Source organism: Daphnia carinata, chromosome 6 (genome assembly GCF_022539665.2).
Source record: "Daphnia carinata strain CSIRO-1 chromosome 6, CSIRO_AGI_Dcar_HiC_V3, whole genome shotgun sequence".
NCBI lineage: Eukaryota > Metazoa > Arthropoda > Branchiopoda > Diplostraca > Daphniidae > Daphnia > Daphnia carinata.
Genome location: NC_081336.1, coordinates 9,631,456 through 9,655,916, shown reverse-complemented (window position 1 = coordinate 9,655,916; position 24,461 = coordinate 9,631,456). Strand labels below are relative to the sequence as shown.

The window sequence follows — 24,461 nt, the reverse complement described above, 5'->3', positions numbered from 1 at the left end:
TGGACACCTCGGATTGAGACGCACTCTAGCGAAAGTGCGAGCTCGTTACTATTGGTGGAAAATGGACGAAGACGTTAGTAGATTCGTTCGCAGTTGTCGAGAATGCCAATCACGTAAGTCAGTGTACCAGCGGCCAGCCGGGTACATGGAAGTAATAAAAACAGAACGTCCGTTTGAAAGATTGGGAATAGATATCCTGGGACCGTTCCCACTATCAAAAATGGGGAACAAACACATCGTCGTGGCAGTAGATTATGTTACGAAATGGGCAGAAACTAGAGCGCTTCCGACTGCCGACGCCAAAGAAGTGGCCGATTTCCTGGTAAAAAGTGTGTTGTTACGTCATGGCGCCCCGCGCCAGCTAACTACGGATAGAGGCCGCTGTTTCATCGCAGAACTCACCCAACATGTGGTGAAGGCCATGGAGACTAACCACCGTATGACAACGGCCTATCGTCCGCAAGCGAACGGCTTGGTGGAACGGCTGAATCACACGCTGTCTGACATGCTTTCAATGTATGTCAGCTCAGATCATCGGGACTGGGATGAGTCACTACCCTACGTGACGTTCGCGTACAATACCAGCCGTCAAGAGACCACCGGAAAGACGCCATTTTACTTGGTGTATGGGAGAGAAGCCGTTCTCCCCATCGACGCTATGGTGGGCGCGGATCCCAACCCTGCGTCGCCAAAGGGCAGGGATCCGACCGAATGGGCAATCGAACGTCTCCAACAGGCACGATTGTTAGTACAGGAGCGCGCAGCCCTTATACACCGTGACCAAAAGGAACAATATGACAAAAGAAGGAGAGAAGCACCCACTTACCTGCCTGGAGACGAAGTTCTGGTGTATAAACCTATTCGAAAGGTAGGAAGGTCGGAAAAACTTTTGCATCGATGGTATGGTCCATATAAAGTGGTACGCCAGACCACCCCAAGCAACTACGAAATACGCCTAGGCCGCTCGCCCAAAACAGAGATAGTACATGTCGAGCGTATGAAATCATTCATTGATGTCGTTGGAACTCCGCCACCGCTCCCCAAGCCGGACAGCAAGGATGTATCCCCGGAAACGTCACAATCTAACTTACACGAGGCGTCGCCAACTGCCGCCCCAGAAGGGTCAGCGACCCCGGAAACTGACGATGGTCAACGGAATCAGGAAAGTGATGCATGCGTGGGGACCCCGCCTGCAGAGGAGACGGTACCGGAACCAGGAATACCAACAGCAACCCCGGATGGGACTGGTTTAAGACGATCGGCTCGAGGAAGGATACCGAGGAAGCAATTCATACTAGCACTACCATTTTTCCTTTTGTTTTTTACACTAAACGCACCGTTGAAAATATCGGCAAAAGAGATCGTGGCCTACCAAGGAGTAATCTTCAAACCCGAAAAAGATGTAGCCTTCTCAGACTCAGAATGGATAGTTGTCTCCGACTTCACCTTCGACACTCTAGAAAAAGTCATTAAACAATTACAGTTTATATTAGAAGTGCGAATGGGTACATTGATTTACCGGAACGACGCCTTGGAAGACAAATTCAAAGAACGTTTTCGGCGGCAGCTGAATGTTCGCACACAGGTAGAAATAGCAAAACTGCGTGAAAGCCATCTACGACTTAATGAGTTGAAGGAGGCCGTTGGAATAAATGATCCAAGAAGGAAGAGAGCGATAGCTGATGGCGGAGGAAAGATCCTAAACTGGCTGTTTGGAGTAGCCACGCAGGAAGACCTAGAACACGTGAACGAGAGAATAAACAAATTATCCACAGAAACCACGTCAATTGTGCACGCCATGGAGGTTCACGCATCTCTAATTAATGAAACCTTGTGGGAAACTCAGGCTGCAGCAAAAGCCATCGGAGAGTTACGGGTCGCCTTTAACCACGTCGAAGCCGAAGCATGGAAGGTCAGCCAACAAGTTGGAAGTTTTCAGCAAGAGATGGAGCGGCAAGCGTCAGCCACCGAGAAAATCGATAATGTCTTTCGACACGTTCAGAAATCCCTCGCTTGGATAGACGAATCGGTGACCAATTTCGCCGTTGGACTAGCGACAATGGCGACAGAAAGGCTACCAGCTACGCTTTTTCCGCCTAAGCAAGTAGAGTTAGTGTTAAAAGAAGTGAAAAACACCTTGCCAACGGGTTGGACGCTGAGTCCTTCAATCCAAATGGGTGATGTTTGGAAATTCTATAAAGAAGCCACAGTTTTAGTAGCCGCGGTAGATGACTTTTTAAGGATCTTTATTCACTTACCTGTGTTTGAATTTCCATTTAGCTTTACGCTTTACGAAGTGGTTAGTCTGCCGCGCCCGGTAAATGATGCGACACAAGGTGCCCAATTTCATCCTTTACCACCGTATCTGGCTGTGGCAACCGACCAGCAAACATTTGTGGAACTATCAGCAAAAGACGCGTCTCGTTGCTTAACATCGCCCACGGCAATTTGTCCAATAAGTAGAGCCATCAACAAAAAACACCGCGAGCCGGGATGTGCCATGGCCCTATTTTTAAAAGATGAAGAATTAAGTCATAAGAATTGTGCAACCAAATTGTCAAAATGGGATGGACAACAGACGGCGTATTTGGGAAACCGTCGCTGGGGTTTTTCTGCCGTCAAAGATACTACAATTACGATATCCTGTCCAAGTAATCGACGAACGTCAAATACGATAATCAAACGAGAGTCGTTCGACATATTCGAAGTGCCCATGTCCTGTTCGGCATATACAGATGACTGGATCTTCCAAGCCAGCCTCAAGAAAAATATCCGCCATTCTTCAAGCAATAGAACGCTCCCTTCTTTAGCCGAATTAGAGGAAGAAGGACAAGTGTGGCAAGAGGACAAGGCACCTGATATCACAAACCTACGGCCTCGTTATATCACGGACTGGAACAATGGCACGTTGTTATCTCGCCGCACGATGACGCAAGCACGGATTTCCCTGATGGCACAACACTTACGCTCATTGGAAGAAGAGGAGCAAGAGAGAAAAGGCGTCGATCATCTAGGGACAATTCGTTACCCCTACGAATGGGTCGCCGTACTGCTGGCTGTATGTACCGGCCTATCATTATTCGCGTTCTTCTCTCGCCGCTATGCCCTTTTCACGCTCGGAAATCTATCTAACCGAGTGGCTGAATTGGAACGCCGCCTTGCGACACATGAAGCGTTGATAGAGGAGGAAGTGTAATTCTACCTGCATTGGAGTAATTTTATGTGTGTTTGTAGTCCCACAGTAGTCTGATTTTTTTTTACTTACTCTTTTTGGTGTTCACATTACTTTGTAGTAATTGATGGTTCCTTTCACTCCATTTATTTGTTAAACTCACACAAACATCGGCAAAAGAACGGCACTTTAGAAAAGCAGCGGGCACGGTGTCTTGTAGGATCGAGAGTTAAGAACAGACTGAATAGCGTGGGTGGAAAAGGACGCTAACTCGCCCACGCCATCTCTTGGCTGGCCGATGAGTATTTGTACCGCGAGCGCTAGATGGCGCGGCAGCTGCCCAAACTTTTGTTCGTAGAAAATGCTTTTATTTACTTTATCCCCTTTTATAAGTAAAGTCCATGTTGTGTAATCCCTCTCTTCCCCGTAACAAAAAAAAAAAAAAAAAAAAAAAAAAAAAAAAAAAAAAATTATTAAATTTCAGAATTCGACACAAACGCGATCGGGACGAGTCGCGACTTAAGGAGGGGGATGTTACGTTGGCAATATCCGATTCGCCACTGCAGTAGCGACAACAGCGCTAGGACGGAAATCCCGCCCCAATTATGGCCGTCCATTGGAGCACCACCCTCGTCGCCGGATATAAAAGGGGCGATATTGCACTTCTGTGTGGCTTTTTGATTAACTGGTTAGGGCAATTAGTTTGCAGTTGTGTTATTAATCCTTTTGGTGAAATACACATTATCTTTTAATCTGAAGCACGACGTCTCTATCTTGGTACAAGATCCGTCCGTGACAATATAGAATGCCTATCTACGTATACACAGTAGACAAGGTTATTTAGTACTATCTGCTAATTAAGGAACGTCAATGGCAGCTTAATGGTATAGTGTCGGAGTAGCATGACAGTAGTCTTGGGTTCGAATCCCAACTCAGCCATCAGCTACATAAATAAATACAACGTTTTATAAATTTTAAATTCTTTTATTGTCCCTCCTTCCACCCACTATTCCACCACTTTACATGACAATACAATATACAACATATATACAATACATAATACACCTAACAGGTTGGCTGCCACGCCCCTACCACTACAGTAACTACATCGCCATCTGATGGATGGCGACAGAGGGGGACACAATGGTCCGGGCTGATGCAATGGTGGAGACCGTTGTGGGAACGCACACCCCTGGTCTCCACCACACATCGAGAAAAGGGAGGCCCTGTGGTGCGTTGCCTTTTGCCTTACGGCGAATTTTGGGCAGTGGCGACAGCTCCACCCCACGGCACATAGACCGTGGAGTAGAGCAGCGCGGCCCGTCCCTATCAAGCTCAAAAAAAAGGGGAACAAAAAGAGGCGTGGCAGCCAACCTGTTAATTAACACACTACACATTACATAAAATAACAACGATACAACGAGGCGAAGACGAGGCGACCACTAGGCGACGGGCGAAGCGATGACAGGCGAAGCGATGACGGGAAGACGGGCGAAGCGATGACGGAGTGACGGGCGAAGCGATGACGGGCGAAGCGATGACGGAGTGACGGGCGAAGCGATGACGGGCGAAGCGATGACGGGACGATGGGCGAAGCGATGACAGGGCGGCGGCGAAACGATGACGGGCGAGGTGAAGAAGGGCCTTTTTTTACTTAGGCTTGCTGTTCCTAGACTAGGGAATTTGCAGGGCCAGCAATTTTCCGGATGATGAGGCAGGCTTGGTAGTCCTATAATAAGATATTAAGTTTAAAAAAAGTAATACTAAAGAAGAAAGAAACTTAAAATACTGAGGCATAGTGGTGTTGAGGTTCACGTCAAAGTGTGGTGACTGGCCAGGTAGAAATAGTGAGAAGACTGCTGAATTTGTGGTTTCCAATCGTTTCTAACACAGTTGTGAGGCATATGCTGCACTTTCCATCACATTCAAACTTACATACAATGATGAGCTTGCGAAGAATGATCTTTCTTGGCCAGCATTCTTTGCAATTTCAGTTGCGGGCTAAAAATAAAAGCAGAATTATGGCAATTGTAACACTGAATGCCAAAATGTGAGTCTAATACCTCACTCTTCAACTCAAAATCACACTACGTGATAGGCTCAGTCGAAATGGCAAGAAGGTTGCATGCCAGCATCCTTTGCAATATTGGTTTGACGAGCTACTTCTCAACAGCAGAAGAATGTCAATGGGATTCTTATTGGAAAATATATGTCTAGTACCTCTTCACGAGCATGAGAAAAGTATGATGGATAGTTGATGATAAAATTAAGTAGTAAGTATGATGATAGTTCACCACACAATTACCTATTACACAAAAAATAATCCATTGATAAACTTCACTTGATCAACACAAAAAAGGAAAACACTTTTTGACACACCATTTGATTTGATTGAACTTCTACGAGAACGAATTAGTTTGATTTCTGGCACTACAGTTGATGAACTTGCATTGCCATCTAGCGGAAATTCAATTTCGTCAGATTTAAAAATAAGCCCGACAAAAAAACTAAGCCCGACTTTTCGTATTTTTAAAATTAATGTCTGAAACCTAGATATTGCCATAACAATACATGATTTGAACTCGCAATTCAACGTTGATGTCGAAACTTCAGTCTATTTTTACCTGAAAGTTATAGTTTAGGAGTTATTCAAATTCGACGTAATTGATCACGAGATTGATCACAAGCGCATCAGCAAGCTGCATAGTTTCAAGCGTAAACTATAGAGAATTAACATAATAGGAGCTTTCAAAGTTCTTATAGTTCAGTTTTCAGGTGCGGCCTACATACCACTTCAAAGGACTACCGCACATATAACAATTGAAGCTAATGTTGCACAACCATCACCTTAATTTGGCAGCCATCCGAACTAAGGTGATAGTGGAACAGATATGGTTATCACCAGAAGAAAGTAAATTGGAGGTCCAATTCTTGCAGAATATTGATAGCAAATAGCACATCTTGTAACAATATTTTTCTCATAATCAGTGATTTATGTTCGACATGGCAGATCATGTTTACCACACAAATACATGATTCAAACTCGCAATTCAACGGCGGTGCCGAAAATTCAATTTGGGCTTACCTGGAAGTTATAGTTTTGGAGTTATCCAAATTCGAAGTGGTTGTTATAACACAATCCTTTGCGTAGAGGTAAAAAACCACAATTAAAAAACCAAAACAAAACACTGTTGAGATGATGGAAACTGAAATACACCTTCCTAACGCAACCTACGTTATGACTACTGCCTAACGTTTACATCATGCGTTTTCTGTAGTTCCAAAAATCCCGCTACGAACGCCACGGGTAATGTGACCCATAACTGTGAAAAATAAGCCCGTTTCTCTATGTTTCGCATGGTTCCAAAAACTCCCGCTACGAACGCCACGGGTAACGTGCCCCATAATCGTAAAAAATAAGACTATCTTTAAAAAACAGTATCGTTATTTAAAACTACTACTTTCCTATTTTTTATTTCTTAAACCCTTAATGGTGCCACACAATTTTCATGATTTGTACTCACAATTCAACGGCAATGTGTTAAATACCTGTCGGTTTCATCTTGCAGGAAATGTAATGTCCCGGCCGATTTCCCTCTGCGCTGCTGTCATTTATCCATCTTCCCATTCATTAACGTATATTGAAAACTTTCATAATAAACAAAGGAATGACACGTGGAATAAATTCTCACAGTTACGAATGTTTAATACCACATTTATCATATCTGGGCAAATTTATCCAAATTCCATTTTTATTTCAATCGTTGTGTCACCAATCCCACAGCAAAAGACTGGGCAGCTGAGAAAGAATACTGAAAATCTAACGTGTAGGCATTCCCATCGATTCTGCTTAACTGCATAACCTGTCAATCATCTCAATTAGAACATCATCAAGCTTCAGCTGATAATAAACTACCTGTTTTCCTTATAATTCAATCTGAAAATTTTTCGCAGATTCTTGGGTCACTCTGCCTCCAAAGTCCAACTGATAAACTTGACTGTGTTCATTCCACAACGGGACTTTGTCGTTCAAAAGAAACTCACATCTTCGTCTCGTCTGAGCTGGTGGCTCGCGTTCTTCACCATTAGTTGCTGAATTCTTTTCAGCTATCCATGTCTGTCGTGGCTAACATATTTCATTAAAAATCTATGTCGTTGAGAACTGATGACCACTATTACCTAATCGAGCAGCTGAGCTTTGACTACGCCATCTAACGGCCGGTGTAGACAATATGATCGGCGAGTCAGAGTTCCACTCGATCCGTAACATTTCGTCGAGTGTCGTCTGAGGTTGATGTTGAACAGCTCGTCGATGATGAGTCGGTAAAGCTGGGGGTTCCATCCGGCTCATTCCGGCTTTCCGTCTCAATCGTAAATTAGGTGTCGTCAGCGGAACTATGGGCGGATATTGTCGGTTTGATGATTCTCTATTGCTTTTCGAATTATCGTCTTCGTCCGACGGGCAGATTGAAATCGATGGCCCTTCTTCTTCTACTTCAGTTCCATGTGAAGAATCACGTAAATCGACCACGCCCAATGTCATTTGACGCGGTTGAAGGTGTTACAATGACGTCGTGTACGTAATCTGACCAAGATACGCAACTATCGTCCGTTTCGGAATCTGAATCAGACGAGTGCTGTCCAGCAGTGGGACGATTTCGCCTGAATTTACGTCTAAGGCCAGGACTAAGCAATTGCTGGAATTTGCTGGCCGATGTAGGTGGAGGAGTTAACAGCAATTCGGAGCTCTTGTTTAACAAAGGCTGACTTTTACTCATGTCGTTGCTGGAGAGCTTTTGCGGATCGTAAATAACAAGCTCTGGTCTTATTCTCGACGTTGGTTTACCCTAAAGATATCGTATAAATAATCGTTTTTTTTTTATGTCGACAGCAACGATGACAATAAATAAAGAGTGTGGGGGAGAGAAATGTAATTGAAAAGACAACCTTGAGAAGAGGAATGAGTCCGTCGAGGAATTCGAGGTAAGAAGGTGAAGCCAACACCTCCACCGCTGCTGGTGCATCAGGATCGATCAGTCCGTCCATTCCATGCCAGCCGGCAGTCTTCTTCAGCGCGTCGTATCATAGTGCAGTAGAGCCGTGTGTTTTTAGCGGTTTGCAGACATAATCTCGAATTCGTTGCTCTTCCGGAACATGACACTTTCGAAATAATTAAACAAATGCGTTTAGTATTTTTTTCTTATCATTTAAAAATTAAACGATTTCTTACATGGATAATGCTGGAAAAGAGGGAAACGATCAAGTTACGGATGAGCCTGGGTATTCGGTCAGTGAATATGGTGTCGTCAAGTTGGTCCGGTACGGTTAGACATCGTCTGAGTTTGAGACGCGCTAAATGCTGCAAAAAGGCGATCCTTAGCGGTCGCGACAAGAATATTGCACCCAGCTTGAAGATTTGGCCGTTGATGGCTCTTGACAGTTCCTCCATATATAATCACAGACTTTAATACCGAATTGTCGGAGATTTTACATGCCTCGCGGTGAATTTGAATGGCCAATTCACGAGTGGGTGACACAATTACAACTTCTGGCTTTTGCCCCAAGGCATGAGACGCAGCAGCAACACCTTGTTCTAACAATATGTTCATAACCGGTACCAAATACGCCGCCTGCATGAAAAAATGTAAAAATTTTAGATGACTTAATCAACGAATAACACAAAGGGTTTGTTGAGTATCTAAAACGCAATTGGACCTTTCCATAGTCGCAATCACCAAAGTGCCCACCCAAAATTACTTTTACTTCAACTAACCAAGTTCATAACGACGCATTCGAATCAAGCCAGTAGGAGGGCATCAAGGTTCCAAATTATACAGCGTTAATTAATTGGATTACCGTTTTGCCGGAGCCCGTGACAGCACAAGCAATTAAATCTATTTTGGCAAGAATACCTGCAACTGAAGCTTTCTGAACAGGTGTTGGTTTTATGTAGCCAGGATTCTTAATGTTTTGAAGTAGTAGTTGGCGCAGGCCGGCTTCTTCGAAAGATGTTATGTATTGAGGTACATCTTTTCCTGTAACCTAAAGCAAACCCAATAGATATTTTTAAATCATAAAATACATTTTCGAGAAACAGCTTACCTGGAGGACGACTTAATCATAATTGTTTAAGTGTTCCCCACAGACGATGCCCTTAAAACAGTTCCTTTTCATGGCATGTCAAAGCATCCGAAATGTATTGCTCACGCTGCTATCCATCTTCCGTCAATTCACTGAATAGATTTGGACAGCCTTTCGAGGTTTGGCCAGCTTCATGACACTAGGGGTAAAACAATGAGCACTGGAACATAAAATATTTTTGTGAAGATACAATTGATTCTTACATTGTAAAACTTGCTGCCACCATTTCATCTTCCTTGAGGAAAACCCCTTGCTTCATTGCCCTCTTCTTCGTTAAAAATGAGCACTAAAAATGTTGTTTGTTTGTTTACCTCATGGCAGGTACGACTTCCACCACCACCGCCGCAGCCCTCTTGTGGACAATCCTTCGAGAAATGTCCCCTTCCCCATACTATAAAAAGCACCAAGAAGTTAAGTTCGAACACATTTTTGATATTTTCATTTTACTTTATGATGTCAACGGACCACTACTACCGTCCCCACCAGCTTGAGGACACTCTGGCAATATGTCCTTCTCCACACTGTTAAACAAAACAATATTAAAGTAATCACACTATGAATACAAGGAAACACTTACCTTGTGACAGAAAAAAAGTAGATCAGAATGAAATAAATTTTTGCGCGTGCAGACACCAGACTACGCGCGTGAAACCAATCTAAAAATAGGCCTTTTCTTTTGTTGGTGATGAAAATGGAGTTTTCTGTCCTATTTGTTTCTGTCATGGACTGTGAGGTCCACCATTCTGAACTCTACATCAGCAACAATCTTTTCTCAGTGCTCAGGAGCTACAAATGTTGTGAATGGAAAAATTGTTTTTAAAAATAATTTTAAAAATAGTTGTAACACCAAGCATTATTAAATGACTTGCCTAACTAAGGAAACCGTTGGAACCACAATGTTTGTCTCCACAATCCTGAAATGATTGAAATGACAAGCTTGGTTTATTTCATTAATTTTGATTTTTTTTTAAGTACAAAGCCTGACTGCATGGTGGAGCAGTTTGGCTTAATGGCTTTTTAAAAATGCATGAAGGTAGCAATAACCATTATCTCAATGTGCCTGTCGTGCTTACTTTTAAGGAGACAAGTTACCGTTCATAATAGCAAGCAAATAAACTCTTCTTGCGTTCATGGTATGAGATAACAATAAAGGCAAAGAATAATGCAATAGTGGAATGTGGAAAAGTAATATTACCACACATTTATGGTCCTTCTTAATGGCCATCTGGCATAGAGGTGAGAGCACAAGGGCAGATACACCACAATGTCTGCTTCACAACTTGTGAAATTCTCTAAAATTTAGAAAAAAAAAAAAAGAAGCAAAGACTCGGCATGAAAATTATTACTTCTTATAGTTTTTTCTTAATAACGTACCATTCATTTTGTAATTGGAAAAGGAGTTTCAAATATTAGGTATTCTCAAATTAAAGTTTCGGGTGGTGGTGAATGTTAACAATGTTTTCTTGACGAAACATTCACTAAAGTATTACTTTACCATGGCTGCCTCATGTGTCCAATACTTGGCGAGTCAAATGCACACCACCAGCTTCACACACGACAAAGAACTAGAAAATGGCGACTGAAGCCGGCTCACAAAACTGAAGCAACGTTGCGACTTATTTCAAAATGGGCGGCGAATTCAACTTCTGCCATAACTATTTTGTTTTCTCTTGCGCAGGGACACACTATGCAAAAACCACATTAAAACAAGGAGATGGCTGGTTGTCTTTCGGGTTTACAATGGTAAGTTTTATATTGTTGGGGAAATATAAATTCATGTTGCGGCTCTCGTGCAGTAGGTGCACCAACATCAGTGACACACACACACTAAAATCCGTGCCAATTGTGAAATACTTAACCAACCGTACCAAAATACGTTTTTTTTTTAATTATTTGGGCGTCGCCCAGAACGAAAATTGGACACAAATTTAAAGAAAAAAAAATTATAATCAAGTGAGCCTCAACGCATGGATAGGAACACGTAATGAGGTCCACTTGGGCAAAAAGGTACAGAAGTGAACCCAAAAGACGAATAGAATCCGATATGTAAACAACTTATTCGATTGGTAAAAATTATGGGTAAAAGAAAATGAAATTAAAATGGAATAGTTAATTCATTGATCGGCCCTTGAAAAAAAATCAGACAAACAACTGGGAGAGGGAGCTGAGATTTTAGCGTCTTCTGAAATGCACATGCAAAGCGAAAGCAAAAAAAAATATCTACAAACCTAAAATTGGTGCAGATAACTTCCCCCGCCATGAATTGCATTCAAACGCAGAACAGCCACCGAAGAACTATCTTCTTTTTACTGGACAAAAAGGCGTGGTTGTTGCATTTGTATTCAGGCTGCAAATTGTCTTTGAATCAACTATCCTTGCCATGGCCGCTCTTTTCTCCTTCTAGTCAGTCATCTAAATAACGCACTACATGAATAGCAGTTTACATATTGTTCGGCAGCAATTTATCCACGTAGTTCACTGCTTCAAATTGAACTTGACATTGACTATTTGACACGCCACACATCCTTTGCGAATATCAGTTAAAATAGCAATGATGAAACTGATGATCGCAATTTAGCGCTTTTTCTCTCCCCCCCCCACCCCCTTCTAAGCAGCATTGCCAATTCACACTATGAACGAAATATAACATATTCTGAAAAATATGGTGTTAAAATGAAAGTAATAAATGAAATTCTGAAACCCGACATACGGTAACCACTGCTACATGGCGACACGTTACCCCACCGAGTGAAGCAGTGCAACCACCAGTTCAATTCTAAGAAAATATGGAACAAACTTACTTACCAGAAAAGAATGGTTCCAGGAGGAGCTGCTAAACATTAACGACCGAACACTACGGAATTAGCGCCATACTAAAAACATGCTGTACAACAAAAAAAACCAAATCAATTAAGAATCTGCGTTAAACCACAAAACATTAAACTAAAAAAAAAAAAAACAAACAATAGCAAAGTGTTCCAGCAGTGAATTAACGGATAATCATAAACGTCATACCCGAAAGACGTACCATCATGTGGAACAGACCAGCACGACAAACAAAAAATAATACCTGAGGCGTAAATGGAACACTACGGCGGAAACAGAGACCGATGTCCGTCTACGATGTCGTAAACACCAGAAGGACAAAGAAAAAGCCGACAAAATCGCCACAGCAGATCCTGAATATGAACAACACACGGAATCAATCTCCAAGAAAAAATAACTTTTATCGAGTGGAGGTAACTGACGTCATTGAAGACAATCAATTCTTTCAGCCTGGGACGGAAATACAAACAATCATTCGAACAAGAAAATATGAGGCAATGGGAAAAAAAAATGAAACAAAATGCTATTTTTGTGCCAACTGGTAGAGAAATCCTTTCAGTTTTGGACATTCAAATTTCTTCCATGTTGGATGGAAAATCAGCGTTATTCATGTTCCTTTTTCAATCAATAAAATAAATGTTTAAAAGATTGGGTGCCAAAAAGCGTCAACACGTAAACATAAGTGGATTGGCTAACAATAAATTCCCGGCTGATAAATAAAAACTTTGTAGAATAGTCAAAATGTGTTAAAAGGAATCTCAATAATATAAAAAATGTGATGAAATATAATTAATCGGTTAATGCAGTTCATTTTGCCGGAACGCAATTAACGGAATCAGTGGAATCGTGAATTTAGAACGGGGAACGTCCTCTGCTAAGAGGACAAGCAAAAGACAAATTGAAAAAACCAAACAAATAAAGGGGAGGCAAGATGAGGCAGGCACTTGGTAATTGATACGGGTAATGGCGCATTTTCGGTCATGACTACATGAAGATAAGCACATTGTTATCACGGTAACACAACGATAATGAATACATCTACAACCAAAAATGGAAATATTTCATATTCAACAATCACCAAAGGAAAAGTTATAAATGAATAAAACAATAAAAGCAAGGCAAGGGTGATTGATTCTTTAACTTAATAATATAGAGCTAATGATGGGAAACGGAATGCCATTTTAATTCAGGATCGAAAAGTTCATCATTATTTCTTGTTGTTCACGAATCGTTGTGTAAGAGACGCATTTCTCTACTGATAAACCTGGCCTGTGGCGTTGTGCGGTTCAAGATAAAACGTTATCAACTAAAGACGTTGGTCATTTGCGTACATGTAGAAGGAAGCCATCGAAACAACGTCATTCGAAAACTGTACATTGCGGAACCATTCAGTTCACCTGTATTTGGGGAGTATCGAAAATATGGCGGACGGTTTAAGTCAAGTGTTTGAAGGAAAGTTCGTGATGTTGAAACGAAAATAGTTTGAGTACATCGTGATCACAAAGATAGATAAGAAGAAGCTGGACGTGGGCTGGGAACGCTGGAATTGAATACTTTACGTTATTTTCTTAAAAAGATAACAAGGAAATGAAAATTTGGATCGACCGTGAGAAACTATTAGGGGAAGGTGGCTTTGGTATGGTATACAAAGGGAAGTTATGGGATAGTTATGGTAGGATATTTAAAGGAATTTTCAGAGGCCGTGAAGTGGCAGTCAAAAGAATTCTAATAGATCGTGCCGACAAAAGAGAAGAAGAAGCTATGCTGAAGTTAGATCATCCAAACATCGTCAAACTTCTTCACTGTGAAAAGGACCAAGACTTTAAGTGTGACCTTTTTTCTGGTTTTAAATAACAATATGATTTCAAAATTTTGATTTTTTTCTTTATTTGGTAAAAGGTACTACGCTTTGGAATTATGTGAAGCTTCTTTAGATCAACTTTTCCTGAAATCGGAAGATCCCAAAAAATACAAGGGACCTATGCCACGTGCAATTGAAATTTTCTATCAATTAGCTACAGGCCTGGCATACATTCATTCAAAGGGATTAATTCATCGAGACATTAAACCGGAAAACATCCTCATTATGCGAAAGCCTGGAAAAATTGAAGAGATAATAATCAAATGGTCTGATTTTGGACTTGCCAAATCTGTAAACGAAAAGGGATATCACTCGTGGACTGGAGTGAGAGGAACCAAAACTTGGTGGGCACCCGAAGTGCTGGAAAAACTCCTAGGCGAAGAAAAGCCGGAAAACGAGGAGTATTGGGGCATCGTTAAGAGCGATGTGTTTGTCCTCGGCCTCGTTTTCGGTTATATTTTCTCGGAAGGAAAACACCTGTTCGGTTCACATGAAAAAGAAATTCACGATAACATAATTGGAAAAGATCCCGTGAATATGAAGGGTAATCTCAATTTACTTCCATACTATTTTACTCTTTTATTGATGAATACTTGGTGGCTAAATCCTAGATATTGATGGCGAATTGCGCAAATATTATGAGGACGACTTACTAAGGAAAATGTTGGAATACGATCCGGAAAAAAGAATTAGTTCGGCAGAAGTCGTCAAACAACTGGCATTGATTTACAAAAAAGTAATATTATTATTATTTTTGTAAGTTAGCAAGTAGCAACGTAGACAATCGCAAATTTCTCCAATTTAGCTGGAAAAAAAAGAAGTAGAATTTCTTCGACTTTGTGCTAAGGACTCATCGCCTGGTCTACTTGGAAGAATCAACGACTTTATTCGCCTTGGAATCGATGTGAAGGCAAAAGACATATATGAGAAAAGGAATGCGCTCCATTATTTGTGTAAATCAAATCCAAGTCCAAATTTAATTGTCGCTATTCAACTCTTAATTCAACTGGGCATTGATGTAATTGCAAAGGACTATGATAGACGGAATGCGCTCCATTATTTGTGTGAATCAAATTCAACCCCAAATTTAATTGACGCCATTCAACTCTTAATCCAACTGGGAATTGATGTGAATGCAAAGGACAGATGGGGACGAAATGCGCTCTGTTATTTGTGTGGATCAAATTCAAGCCCAAATTTAATTGACGCCATTCAACTCTTAATCCCACTGGGAATTAATGTGAATGCAAAGGACAGACAAGGAGAGACTGCGCTCCACCATTTGTGCGCATGCAGTTCAAGCCTAAATTTAATTAACGCCATTCAACTCTTAATCCAACTAGGAATTGATGTGAATGCAAAGAGCCATTTGGGAATGAATGCGCTCCATTTTTTGTGTTTAAACAATTCAAACCCAAATTTAATTGACGCCGCTCAACTCTTAATCCAACTGGAAATTGATGTGAATGCAAAGGACAATGATGGAAGGAATGCGCTCCATCATTTGTGTCAATCGAATTCAAGCCCAAATTTAATTGACGCCATTCAACTCTTAATCCAACAGGGAATTGATGTGAATGCAAAGGACAATGATGGGAGGAATGCGCTCCATTATTTGTGTGAATCAAATTCAAGCCCAAATTTAATTGACGCCATTCAACTCTTAATCCAACTGGGAATTGATGTGAATGCAAAGGACAATCGTTCATGGAATGCGCTCCATTATTTCTGTTGGTTAAATTCAAGCCCAAACTTAATTGACGCCATTCAACTCTTAATCCAACTGGGAATTGATGTGAATGCAAAGGACACATTTGGAACGAATGCTCAAACTTGTTTACGCAATCGCCACTGGATTAGGAACAAGGACGAAATCCTAAAACTGTTCGACGCAACAGTTGTTTGAATCAGAACTCGTTTCTAGGCCATGCAATGCACTTCGACGACGAAGAATGAAAATAAAGCGCCTGTCGCATTCTCGGAATTCTTTCATCTTTTGCCCCTAGAAAACTCAAATATCCCGCTTTCTTGGCTGTATTGCTCAGGCCGACGGACTTTCAAAAATAAAAATAATGACTACATCGCCATAGTCTTAACAATTTATGACTCCTTTAGCCATGTTGATTGCGACTCATTCGGCAATTTATAAATTCGATGTGGGCAAACGACTTAAAAATAAAAGAAAGTATCAAAGGATAAGTCAAGTGATTCAATATCGGTTCAAATCATTGGATAAGTATCTCATTTCATTTCAACCTTCTAGCAAACTCTGAAGGAACTGATACAGGAAAACAATCAGAAGAGTAAAGAACCTAAGTATGAAAAAATAATCTATCTCGATGATGAATCTATTCATCATATCTCGAATGATGAATAAAAATACCCAATTTTCTTCATCTAAAAGGCAAATAAGAAACCGCTTTTGCCGGTAGAGCTAACTGCGACCGTTGAACAATTCAATATTCAACTAGTTAAATGAAAGAAATTTTCACGTGAAAACAGTAAGACCGTCAAACTTGGCAATCCCGCGGACAATCAAATCTGTTCTTGCCAGCTGTGTTGCAATTTAGCAAACCATTGAAAAAACAAACAAACTAAAGAAATTAAAAGCAAGTAAAAACAAAAAAACATTGACAAAGGCTGTAAACACCGATACAGATTTAGCAAATTGAAAAAGTGTGTAGTTCACATCAACAACACAGCCATTTAATAATACAATTACTTAAATAAGTTTTTTAACCCCTTATACTATATGCTATACTATTCTATCCATTTGTTTTTAGCCAAATCATCTGCTTGTATACAATTGATTTTACGATTTTTTAAACGAGAAGACATCTACCGAGCAAATGCCACTTTTCCTGGTGTGACCTTCAAAAGTTTGGGGGAAAAAAATGCGAAAAATCAATCAAATCAAGTCGGCAAGAGAGAGTGATTGTTTTTCAAACAATTCTGCCAAGCCACCTGTTTCCCCATTTCTGGCAAACGCAGGCCCCTTAATTGTTCGTCAGTTCGAACAATGCAATGTCAAACCTCACTCTATGGCGACATCGAAGCAGAAAGGGAGCCCAAAATGGCGAAAAATGCCCAGAAAAAAAAAAAGGACTGGAAGATAAGGCCGACCATGAATAGGCAAAAAAAAAGACGTAATCAGTGCATTCTTACACTGCATCATTTTCAAGGATCTCTGGCAAATCAATAAAAGGAAAACAAAAAAATAAACGGTTACAACTTGAAAAAAATCACAGCCAAATAACTGGGAGAGGAGATGGGTCTAGATTTTAGGCCCTTCAGAGATGTCATTGTACGATGACACATGCAAAACAAAATAAAAAAAACTAGCTAAAAACTAACCTGGAAATGGAGCAGAGAACTTCCTCCGTTACGAATTGCATTCAAACGCAGCACAGCCATCGATGAACTATCTGGTTTACACTGGGCGATTGGGTCGTGGTTGCTGCATTCCCGTCGATGGCGCCGATTGTCCCTGAAAACTTTTGTCTTCAACACTGAAACCCTTACAATACGGAAACAGAAAATGAGACGAGTAGAAAGCGAACGGTAACACATCCTTTGTGGCTGTCAGTTAAAATGGCAATGATGAAACTGATCAGTTGGTCAGCGCAATTTGGCGCTTTTTTACCCTCCCCCTCCAGCTTCTCGACAGCATTGCCAAATCACGCTAGAAACAAAATAAAACAATTAATCGGAAAAAGATGGCAATAGAATTATGAAATGTTGGACTGAATTTCATACTGTGAATTGAAATTTAAATTTTTTAATAATTATTTAGTTATTTAAAAATTTCAAATGATTAAGAAATAAGTTTCTGAGGCTGATGATTTTTTAATGTATCAACAAACATCGTGCATAGGCCAAACCAATGTTACTGAACAGTTTTGTACTGCAGAGAATCGACAACTAGGAAATCTAGAGTAAAAATAAAAATAAAACATTATTTCATCATGCTCAGTTTCCATCACGCAAATCAATCCTGAAAATAAGCGGCGATGGCAAAAACATGTTCAGCAATCATATAGAATGAGATTCACACATGTGCAGTTGGTAAAACAGCCAGGTAATTGCTGTTTGCAAGACTATAATGTCCCTACAGAGACATGAACGTACATTGATAATGGGATTGAAGGACGTTTTATGTTCGTTGGTGCCTGTTGTTTGTGGTTGTAGTATTTGCTGGCACATTGGGGTTGTGGAAAACCTCTGCATTATTCAGATTTCTTCTTCCAAACGCCACCCGTTAAAATGCGTGTGGGAACCCTGGTCCACTTCCGCTTGCCTCTCGTCGTATAGAAACCCCCCACTGATCCCAATATATATCTGGATCCATACTTTGTCTCCAGCTCGCAAAGATACAGTACTTTGAAGGGTGATTGGACTTCGATTATCCGGATATACGAGGTAGCCTATATTAACCTGACTGATTGCTATTCTTTCACCATTTTTGTGAAGATTCGCGCCTAGTTCCCTTTGCACTGGAACTGGATCTGGACCTGTAAGCATCGGAAATTGCGCGAGTCCAGCAAAGGAAAAGAAGTAAATTCCGTTGACGGGTGCTGTGAATACGCCGCTTGGCAAATCCATGGCCCCTCCAATGTTGACTATGGTAAGCTCGAACGGTAGTGGAACGTTTCTTTCCGAAAAATTTTTGTCTTTCTGTACGTAGAAATATGTTGGCTTTGTTTTTATGTCTTGATATCCAATCCTCTTCTGGAATTCTGAAATTAAGAATTCAGTTTTGACATATAGCCTTTTGCAGATCTACCAAAATGACAGTTAATCAAATCAAAGACGCGAATAGTTTTCACCTACCTTGTTCAACATATCGTTTATCAAATTGGCAGAAAACAGTTTCTATTTGTTTAGCTCCCCTGACTGAGTAGATTCCGTTGAGAGTGTGTCCCATCCGCCACAAATCGTCGCACGATCTCGGCATTGGCTGCGTTTCTGCCTTACCGGAACAGAATAACCGTCTCACTTCTTGTTTGCCGGAGCCCTTAAACGGGTTGCTGAAATGGACGCGCGTGACAGGCAACGTATCTTGATCCTTTATAAAAACTAGATTTCAGCCCCGATTTCAATTGTCAATGGGTTTTTTTTAATTCAAATAAATAAAACTCTCGTACTGAATTCAGACTTTTCTGTGTCATCGAGGTTGTCGCAATTCTCCAAACTGCGAAACTCTTTCCTTTTCCCGTCTTTGTCGATCCACCAAGCATAGACGGTCCCGTTGTACTTCAATGGCGAGTTTCTGCAATCGTACTGCATCGTCAATCACAAATTTTAGAAAAAACGATCATTAAAATAAATTTGAGCTTTGGTCACCGTACCCAAATGCTTTGGAAGCAGCGTTCAGACAATTGAATCAACGCTTGGATTTGTCTATCGCTTGCGTTATATTTGATTTGCCTCGAGTAACATCCGGGTTCTGTGCAATTTCCAATGCCCATTTCCGACTGGCTGTCATGCGAAATGGATGTTGCGCCCCTGAAAGTATCCGCCCACCGCCACTATTTATCAGATATAAGATACCACCAGATATATGCAGCCGCCTCGCCTACCGGAAGCAATCGACGTGGATTGGTGGATCACCGATGCCTTGTCCGTCTGGATCAATCCAGTAGACCTACATGCCGTAGGAGTGCGACGGATTTGCGTCGTAGATTTCCTGGCAAGTACGATGAGTTGCGATCTGACGACGGGGTCGATTGATGGCGACATTATCTTTCAAAGGGTCATGTCCTTTTTCGAGAACGGCCAAAAGTGAATCCTGTTTTTCAATTTTGGCTTCCAGTCGACCGACTTTCGTCTCCAAATCAATAATTTTAGCTTCCAAATGTTCTTTAATTTCGACCTTTACGCGAACGCGTAAGTTAAACATTATGAATCAATGCAGCAAGAAAAGATATAAATTTCGACTCACATAGTTTTTCTCAAGTTGTTCAACTCTTGCTTGCAGATCAGGTGGAGCAGCCGTGAGACAGCACGTAGACAGCGCCAAAATAAGAAGAAATGATCGAATCGTCCCGGATAAATTATGTTCCATCCTTTCGCCTTCGCACAGCGGATTAAAATGAAATACCGGGCAAACTATTAACTGGTTAAAATGCCTAGATGGTGTTTTGTAACGACATTCATTAAAAAAAAGAGGTCAGTTGCAGTGGTAACTTAAGAATCCATTTATCTGATCTTATCTACGAGGCATATAGCGCAAACGTCATTCCTTCTTAGTTGCAGCGTATTTTCCAGATTATGAAAGCAAGTCTCAAGGACGTTGTCAAACTATTCCATAAATCAAGAATGATAGACCTCCATTAATCCTTACCATCAGCATTCTGTTCCCCTTTTTCTCGAATTAATCGCGTCTTTCGTTCTCTTCTTTCACATTTCCTTTCTCATCTTTCACGAATCCAACAGCATTTCGGTTTCTTGGTCGTCGTTCCCGCGTCTTTTCCTCTTCATTTCTCTACATGATTTTAGCTGATGCTAGTCGATCCTGAAAAAAGAAAAAAACGCAAAAAAGCGAACTGGAAATGGTCAACAGGAAAATTACTTACCCCCCCTGACGCATTATGTTTCTCATTCGTTTTGTGCATGTATAAAATCTTTGTAATTTTTCATTTAACCTTAGTAAAGGGACAAAATTAAAAGTGATGCATAACTACAGAATAAAATTAAACATTCAAAAATTACTTACGGCTTTTTTTTATTGCGTTGATTTATTTTTGTTATTATATATTTTTTTTCATTGGGTACAAAATTCTCTTTCAACCCATGTTTACCTGTGAGTAAAGCGATTGACAGACTCATTATAAAGGAAATATCAAAAGTAAAACGACATTGCATATTTATAAAACACGTATTAGAAGAACGACTCTGTCTTATTTCACCAGTCCGCATCAGAGAACCATCAGCTAGATTGCCAGGGGGCAACGCGATGAAGGCAATTTGTATACATGCCTCATCAAATGTCTTAAGGTTATCTAGATTTAAGTTTGGAGTTGAACTCATTCTGGCGAGTAGCAGTTGCCTTTCGAAAGGCGCACACAACTCGGTGCTTTTGATATCCAAACTGTTTTTAACATACGAGATACGTGGCAAGGAAAACTTACTGACTTTCAAACGTTTCGTGAAACGATATTTAATCGTGTTGCTTTGAAATTTACTTGAGTTTACTCAAATAACATGACTAAATTTTAAACGTACCAGATATTTGGGTTCACGTATCTCTTGACGGACGAACTTCGTGATCGATGCACAAATTTTCCAGTGTACAGTTTACTTTCTACTAAATTCAATGAGAATAAGATTCATGGCTACCGCGTAAAAAGTATCATGAAACTTTGTTTGGTTTTCATGTAAAAACCACAAACAATTTATAAATTTACTTATCAATGTAAAATAAAAGCCTTTAAGATGAAAGCTTTGCTGAGACAATTATAAAAATCAACTGAACAGACTTTTGCTCTAGGATTTGCAAATCAAATGAAATTACAGGAGTGTTTTTTTGTTTTTACTAAGCTCTTGGGTAAAAAGTTTGTTACAATTTCATGTTACTGTTGAATGCACGTTACGGTGATCTGTTTCTACATGAGCCAAACAAGGTTGTAGAGTGTAAATATATGTAGCAATTATACATCTAAACAGGTAGTAATAAAAATATTTTGAAATATTGAGTGTATGTCTTAAAACATTAAAATGATTGTAATGAATAAAGAAAAAGTGTTTCCCGAATGTCCTTCAAATACGTCCAGACCGATGATGTGATAGAATAACATTTACAAAATGCCGCAGTTTGCTACTTGGTAAAGCAAGTGCTTCAAAAGCCAGTGGTACAAATCTCTGCAAACCCCTTGTTCTTTAACAGTTAATTGTTTATTAACCCCCTCCGAGTGACGATTACAAATACCAACAAAGGTTTAACTGTTCAAATGAAGCCTTCGTGTCCAGCAAAGTCATAATATGCTGAGGCCAGTCTGTGGAAAGTACTGTTCTTCTAGGGTAAAATTCCTACTATAATTTCAGATGAATATTCATTTCACTTTTCGGATTCACAAGATTTGTTGACAAGTTTGGCACCGTAAATCACATACTAGTCATAATCGACGCTGTCAGATTTTTAAGTTTTAACGATCTCGTACGTAAAGAACAATTTTTTATGCCGTTACAAATTTTCTATAAACTAAATAAATATTAATGTATACGTATTGAAGATATTTTGTAAATGTGAATAAAAATGAAACAAATATTCGCTGACATCTGGCAACATATTTCCCTTCCTTCTAAATAGTCCAAAAATGGCGACATGCGGCAAGGTTACTTTCTTTGCTAGGGAGAGCATTGAACTCTCAGTGAAGAACCACCCCTCGTCAATGGCTGACAGGCGTTCCGGACATTGTCCTGGTCCTGCAAGAGCGACTTTCGGCTTCCCGACTTTGGAATTAGGAAAATTATTCGGTAATTTGTTATTTTAAAGGTTTTAGCTTTCTGTTAAGTGGAATATCATTTATAAATTTAAAGCCAATAGTTAATTTTGTTAACTTTCTAAATGTGTTGGGCGGAAAGCACTTGCCTTATCTGTGAACTTCCCGCCTAAAACTGCCTAAACGTAAAAGGGTTTCTCTGCAAAGCATGGTCAACATTTATATAAAGGTTGTAAGTGAATGGTTGCAAAGTTCTTCATACAAGTGTTTTTATTTCTGTAGGTTCAGGTCAATCTCTCCATGAATTATCATTGTCGTTGTCTGGAATGGTGGATTGAGATCTTCTACCACCGTTGTGTTTCAGTAATGTTATATTTCATTTGAACTGTTGCTGTGTTTCTCTTTTCTAAGATATTAATTTCCGATATTGTTTTTAGTGTTCAGATATGAAGACAGGTGTTTGTTCCTGGGCTTGTTCCTGGGCTTGTCCACTGTCAACTGGACAAGGCCGGCGTAGAGCAGAGTAGGTAGCTAAAATGAGCTTACATTTTTTTAGTGTAAAGAACGTTATTGAAGAAGAAAGCGCTGATCCGTAATCCATAATTCATTTTCAATCAAATCCATAAGATAATTAAATCTAGCTCAAATATGATAACTATTTGCTGTGGTGTGAGATGGGTCATGTCGTCTTTTCCTGTAGGGTAGTTCAAAAAGGTTTCCTGATGTACTGGCAAAAATCAGTATCGGATTATGGTAAATGAATACTCACACACAGGTAAGTCTTACACTACCAAATCATATTGTGCTTATATTAACATTGTGTCCCATTTTGAAGGGTTAACATAGAAGAAATGTGCAAGTGTTGCTGTTGCAGTAAACAAATGTGTGGTGTTTAACAGATGAATGTGAAAGTTACACATAAGCCACAAGTAAATTCAAGTAAAGGTTTCTTAAATTAGATTGCTGTTTAGCCTCCATTTCTTTAATGTTACTTTTGTTAAGAATATTAACTTTATGTTTCAGATTTAACAACCATGAAGATGACAACTGAAGTAAACCTGTTGGACTTAAGGTAGTTGGTGAAAAAAGAAAGGTAACATTTCTTGTTCCATTTACATACTATCTTCTAAAAAACATTCAAACAAAAGAACGAACGTGTATCTTCTTTCAACGACCGTCCTAGCAGATCTGTTGATGTGCAACATAAGCGTCGTAGTAGCGAATGCAATGAGGGGCAGTTGCTTACTATCGTGGTTCTATATTCTTATTAATTTTTTTCTCTTAATTGTAATTAGCTAGCCGGTCTGTTGTTGCCAGAAGTGATTTGGTGTGGAGGGAGTGTGGGGGTGGGTGTGGATGGAGATGTGGAAACGGAAACAGCCGACGTGAAATTCATCATTGTCGGACGTCCGTCAGCTGCTGAGTATAGTTTACTGTTATAATTCGAGCACTTATTACTAACTGTGCTGGTGTTCTCTGATTTGATAGATGCTGAGCTGCTCCTTCCTAAGATGTGTTTTGCATAAATTCTGACTATAGTAATATTATAAATTAACTACTGTGGAGATTGGAGAATTCCGGTTTGTTGTATCGAAGTTATGAGGGAAGATTAAGGTAATTATTTATTTGCAAAATAATTGCATGTTTTCATGCAGTTTGTTGTTGCTGTTTTGCCAGTCGATGACTTGATCTTTTCCAAGCAGAGGACCATTCCACGGTGTTTAAAACAGGTATTTCCTTCTCTGATGGAGGGAATATTGCAATGGTTGATAATAATTTCCATATAGTCGGACGAATTGTTAGGTGATTGGAATTTCGTGGGTTAATCATTGCCAATTAGACTGTTGGAGGTATTAAAGCATAAGATGCATTCTCGGTAAGTGTTACAGTTCGAAGCTATCGTCCATGACACTGACTAGTTGTATGTATCAGTTGAGTCGACCAATGCGGAAGATGGAATGTGATGTTAATACTATGTTTGAAATGTTGTTAAAAAATTTATGATTTTATAGCCTTTGCC

General features: G+C 40.1%; 2 protein-coding genes, 2 long non-coding RNA genes and 1 pseudogene across 6 annotated transcripts; 2 read left to right on the top strand and 3 right to left on the bottom strand.

The window, feature by feature from the left end:
- Positions 1-6,897: 6,897 nt before the first annotated feature.
- Positions 6,898-10,096, bottom strand: LOC130694147 (uncharacterized; annotated as a pseudogene).
- Positions 10,097-10,182: 86 nt separating this feature from the next.
- On the bottom strand, positions 10,183-10,858 carry LOC130694160 (uncharacterized). The gene is made up of 3 exons (XR_009001940.2): positions 10,688-10,858; positions 10,509-10,605; positions 10,183-10,227 (listed from the first exon to the last, which is right to left on the bottom strand). It is a non-coding gene; the product is annotated as an uncharacterized LOC130694160 (long non-coding RNA).
- A 2,663-nt stretch (positions 10,859-13,521) lies between these two features.
- On the top strand, positions 13,522-17,930 carry LOC130694144 (death-associated protein kinase 1-like). The gene is made up of 4 exons (XM_057517291.1): positions 13,522-13,965; positions 14,039-14,544; positions 14,612-14,736; positions 14,806-17,930. The coding sequence occupies exons 1-4, from the start codon at positions 13,727-13,729 to the stop codon at positions 15,904-15,906; spliced, it is 1,971 nt and encodes a 656-aa protein (XP_057373274.1). The 5' UTR covers positions 13,522-13,726; the 3' UTR covers positions 15,907-17,930.
- On the bottom strand, positions 17,844-20,105 carry LOC130694148 (uncharacterized). 3 transcript variants are annotated; one of them, XM_057517297.2, is made up of 6 exons: positions 19,942-20,105; positions 19,580-19,872; positions 19,349-19,505; positions 19,145-19,280; positions 18,831-19,076; positions 17,844-18,736 (listed from the first exon to the last, which is right to left on the bottom strand). In XM_057517297.2, exons 3-6 carry the CDS (start codon positions 19,466-19,468, stop codon positions 18,231-18,233), a joined length of 1,008 nt encoding a protein of 335 aa, XP_057373280.1. In that variant the 5' UTR covers positions 19,469-19,505; positions 19,580-19,872; positions 19,942-20,105; the 3' UTR covers positions 17,844-18,230. The 3 variants fall into 3 exon arrangements, with proteins under 3 accessions (XP_057373280.1, XP_057373279.1, XP_057373281.1); XM_057517296.2 differs by having other exon boundaries at positions 19,349-19,872; XM_057517298.2 differs by having other exon boundaries at positions 17,845-18,736; positions 18,831-19,065; positions 19,349-19,872.
- Positions 20,106-22,374: 2,269 nt separating this feature from the next.
- On the top strand, positions 22,375-23,725 carry LOC130694193 (uncharacterized). The gene is made up of 6 exons (XR_009001965.2): positions 22,375-22,475; positions 22,724-22,804; positions 22,879-22,964; positions 23,142-23,216; positions 23,277-23,380; positions 23,465-23,725. It is a non-coding gene; the product is annotated as an uncharacterized LOC130694193 (long non-coding RNA).
- The last annotated feature ends 736 nt before the right edge of the window (positions 23,726-24,461 follow it).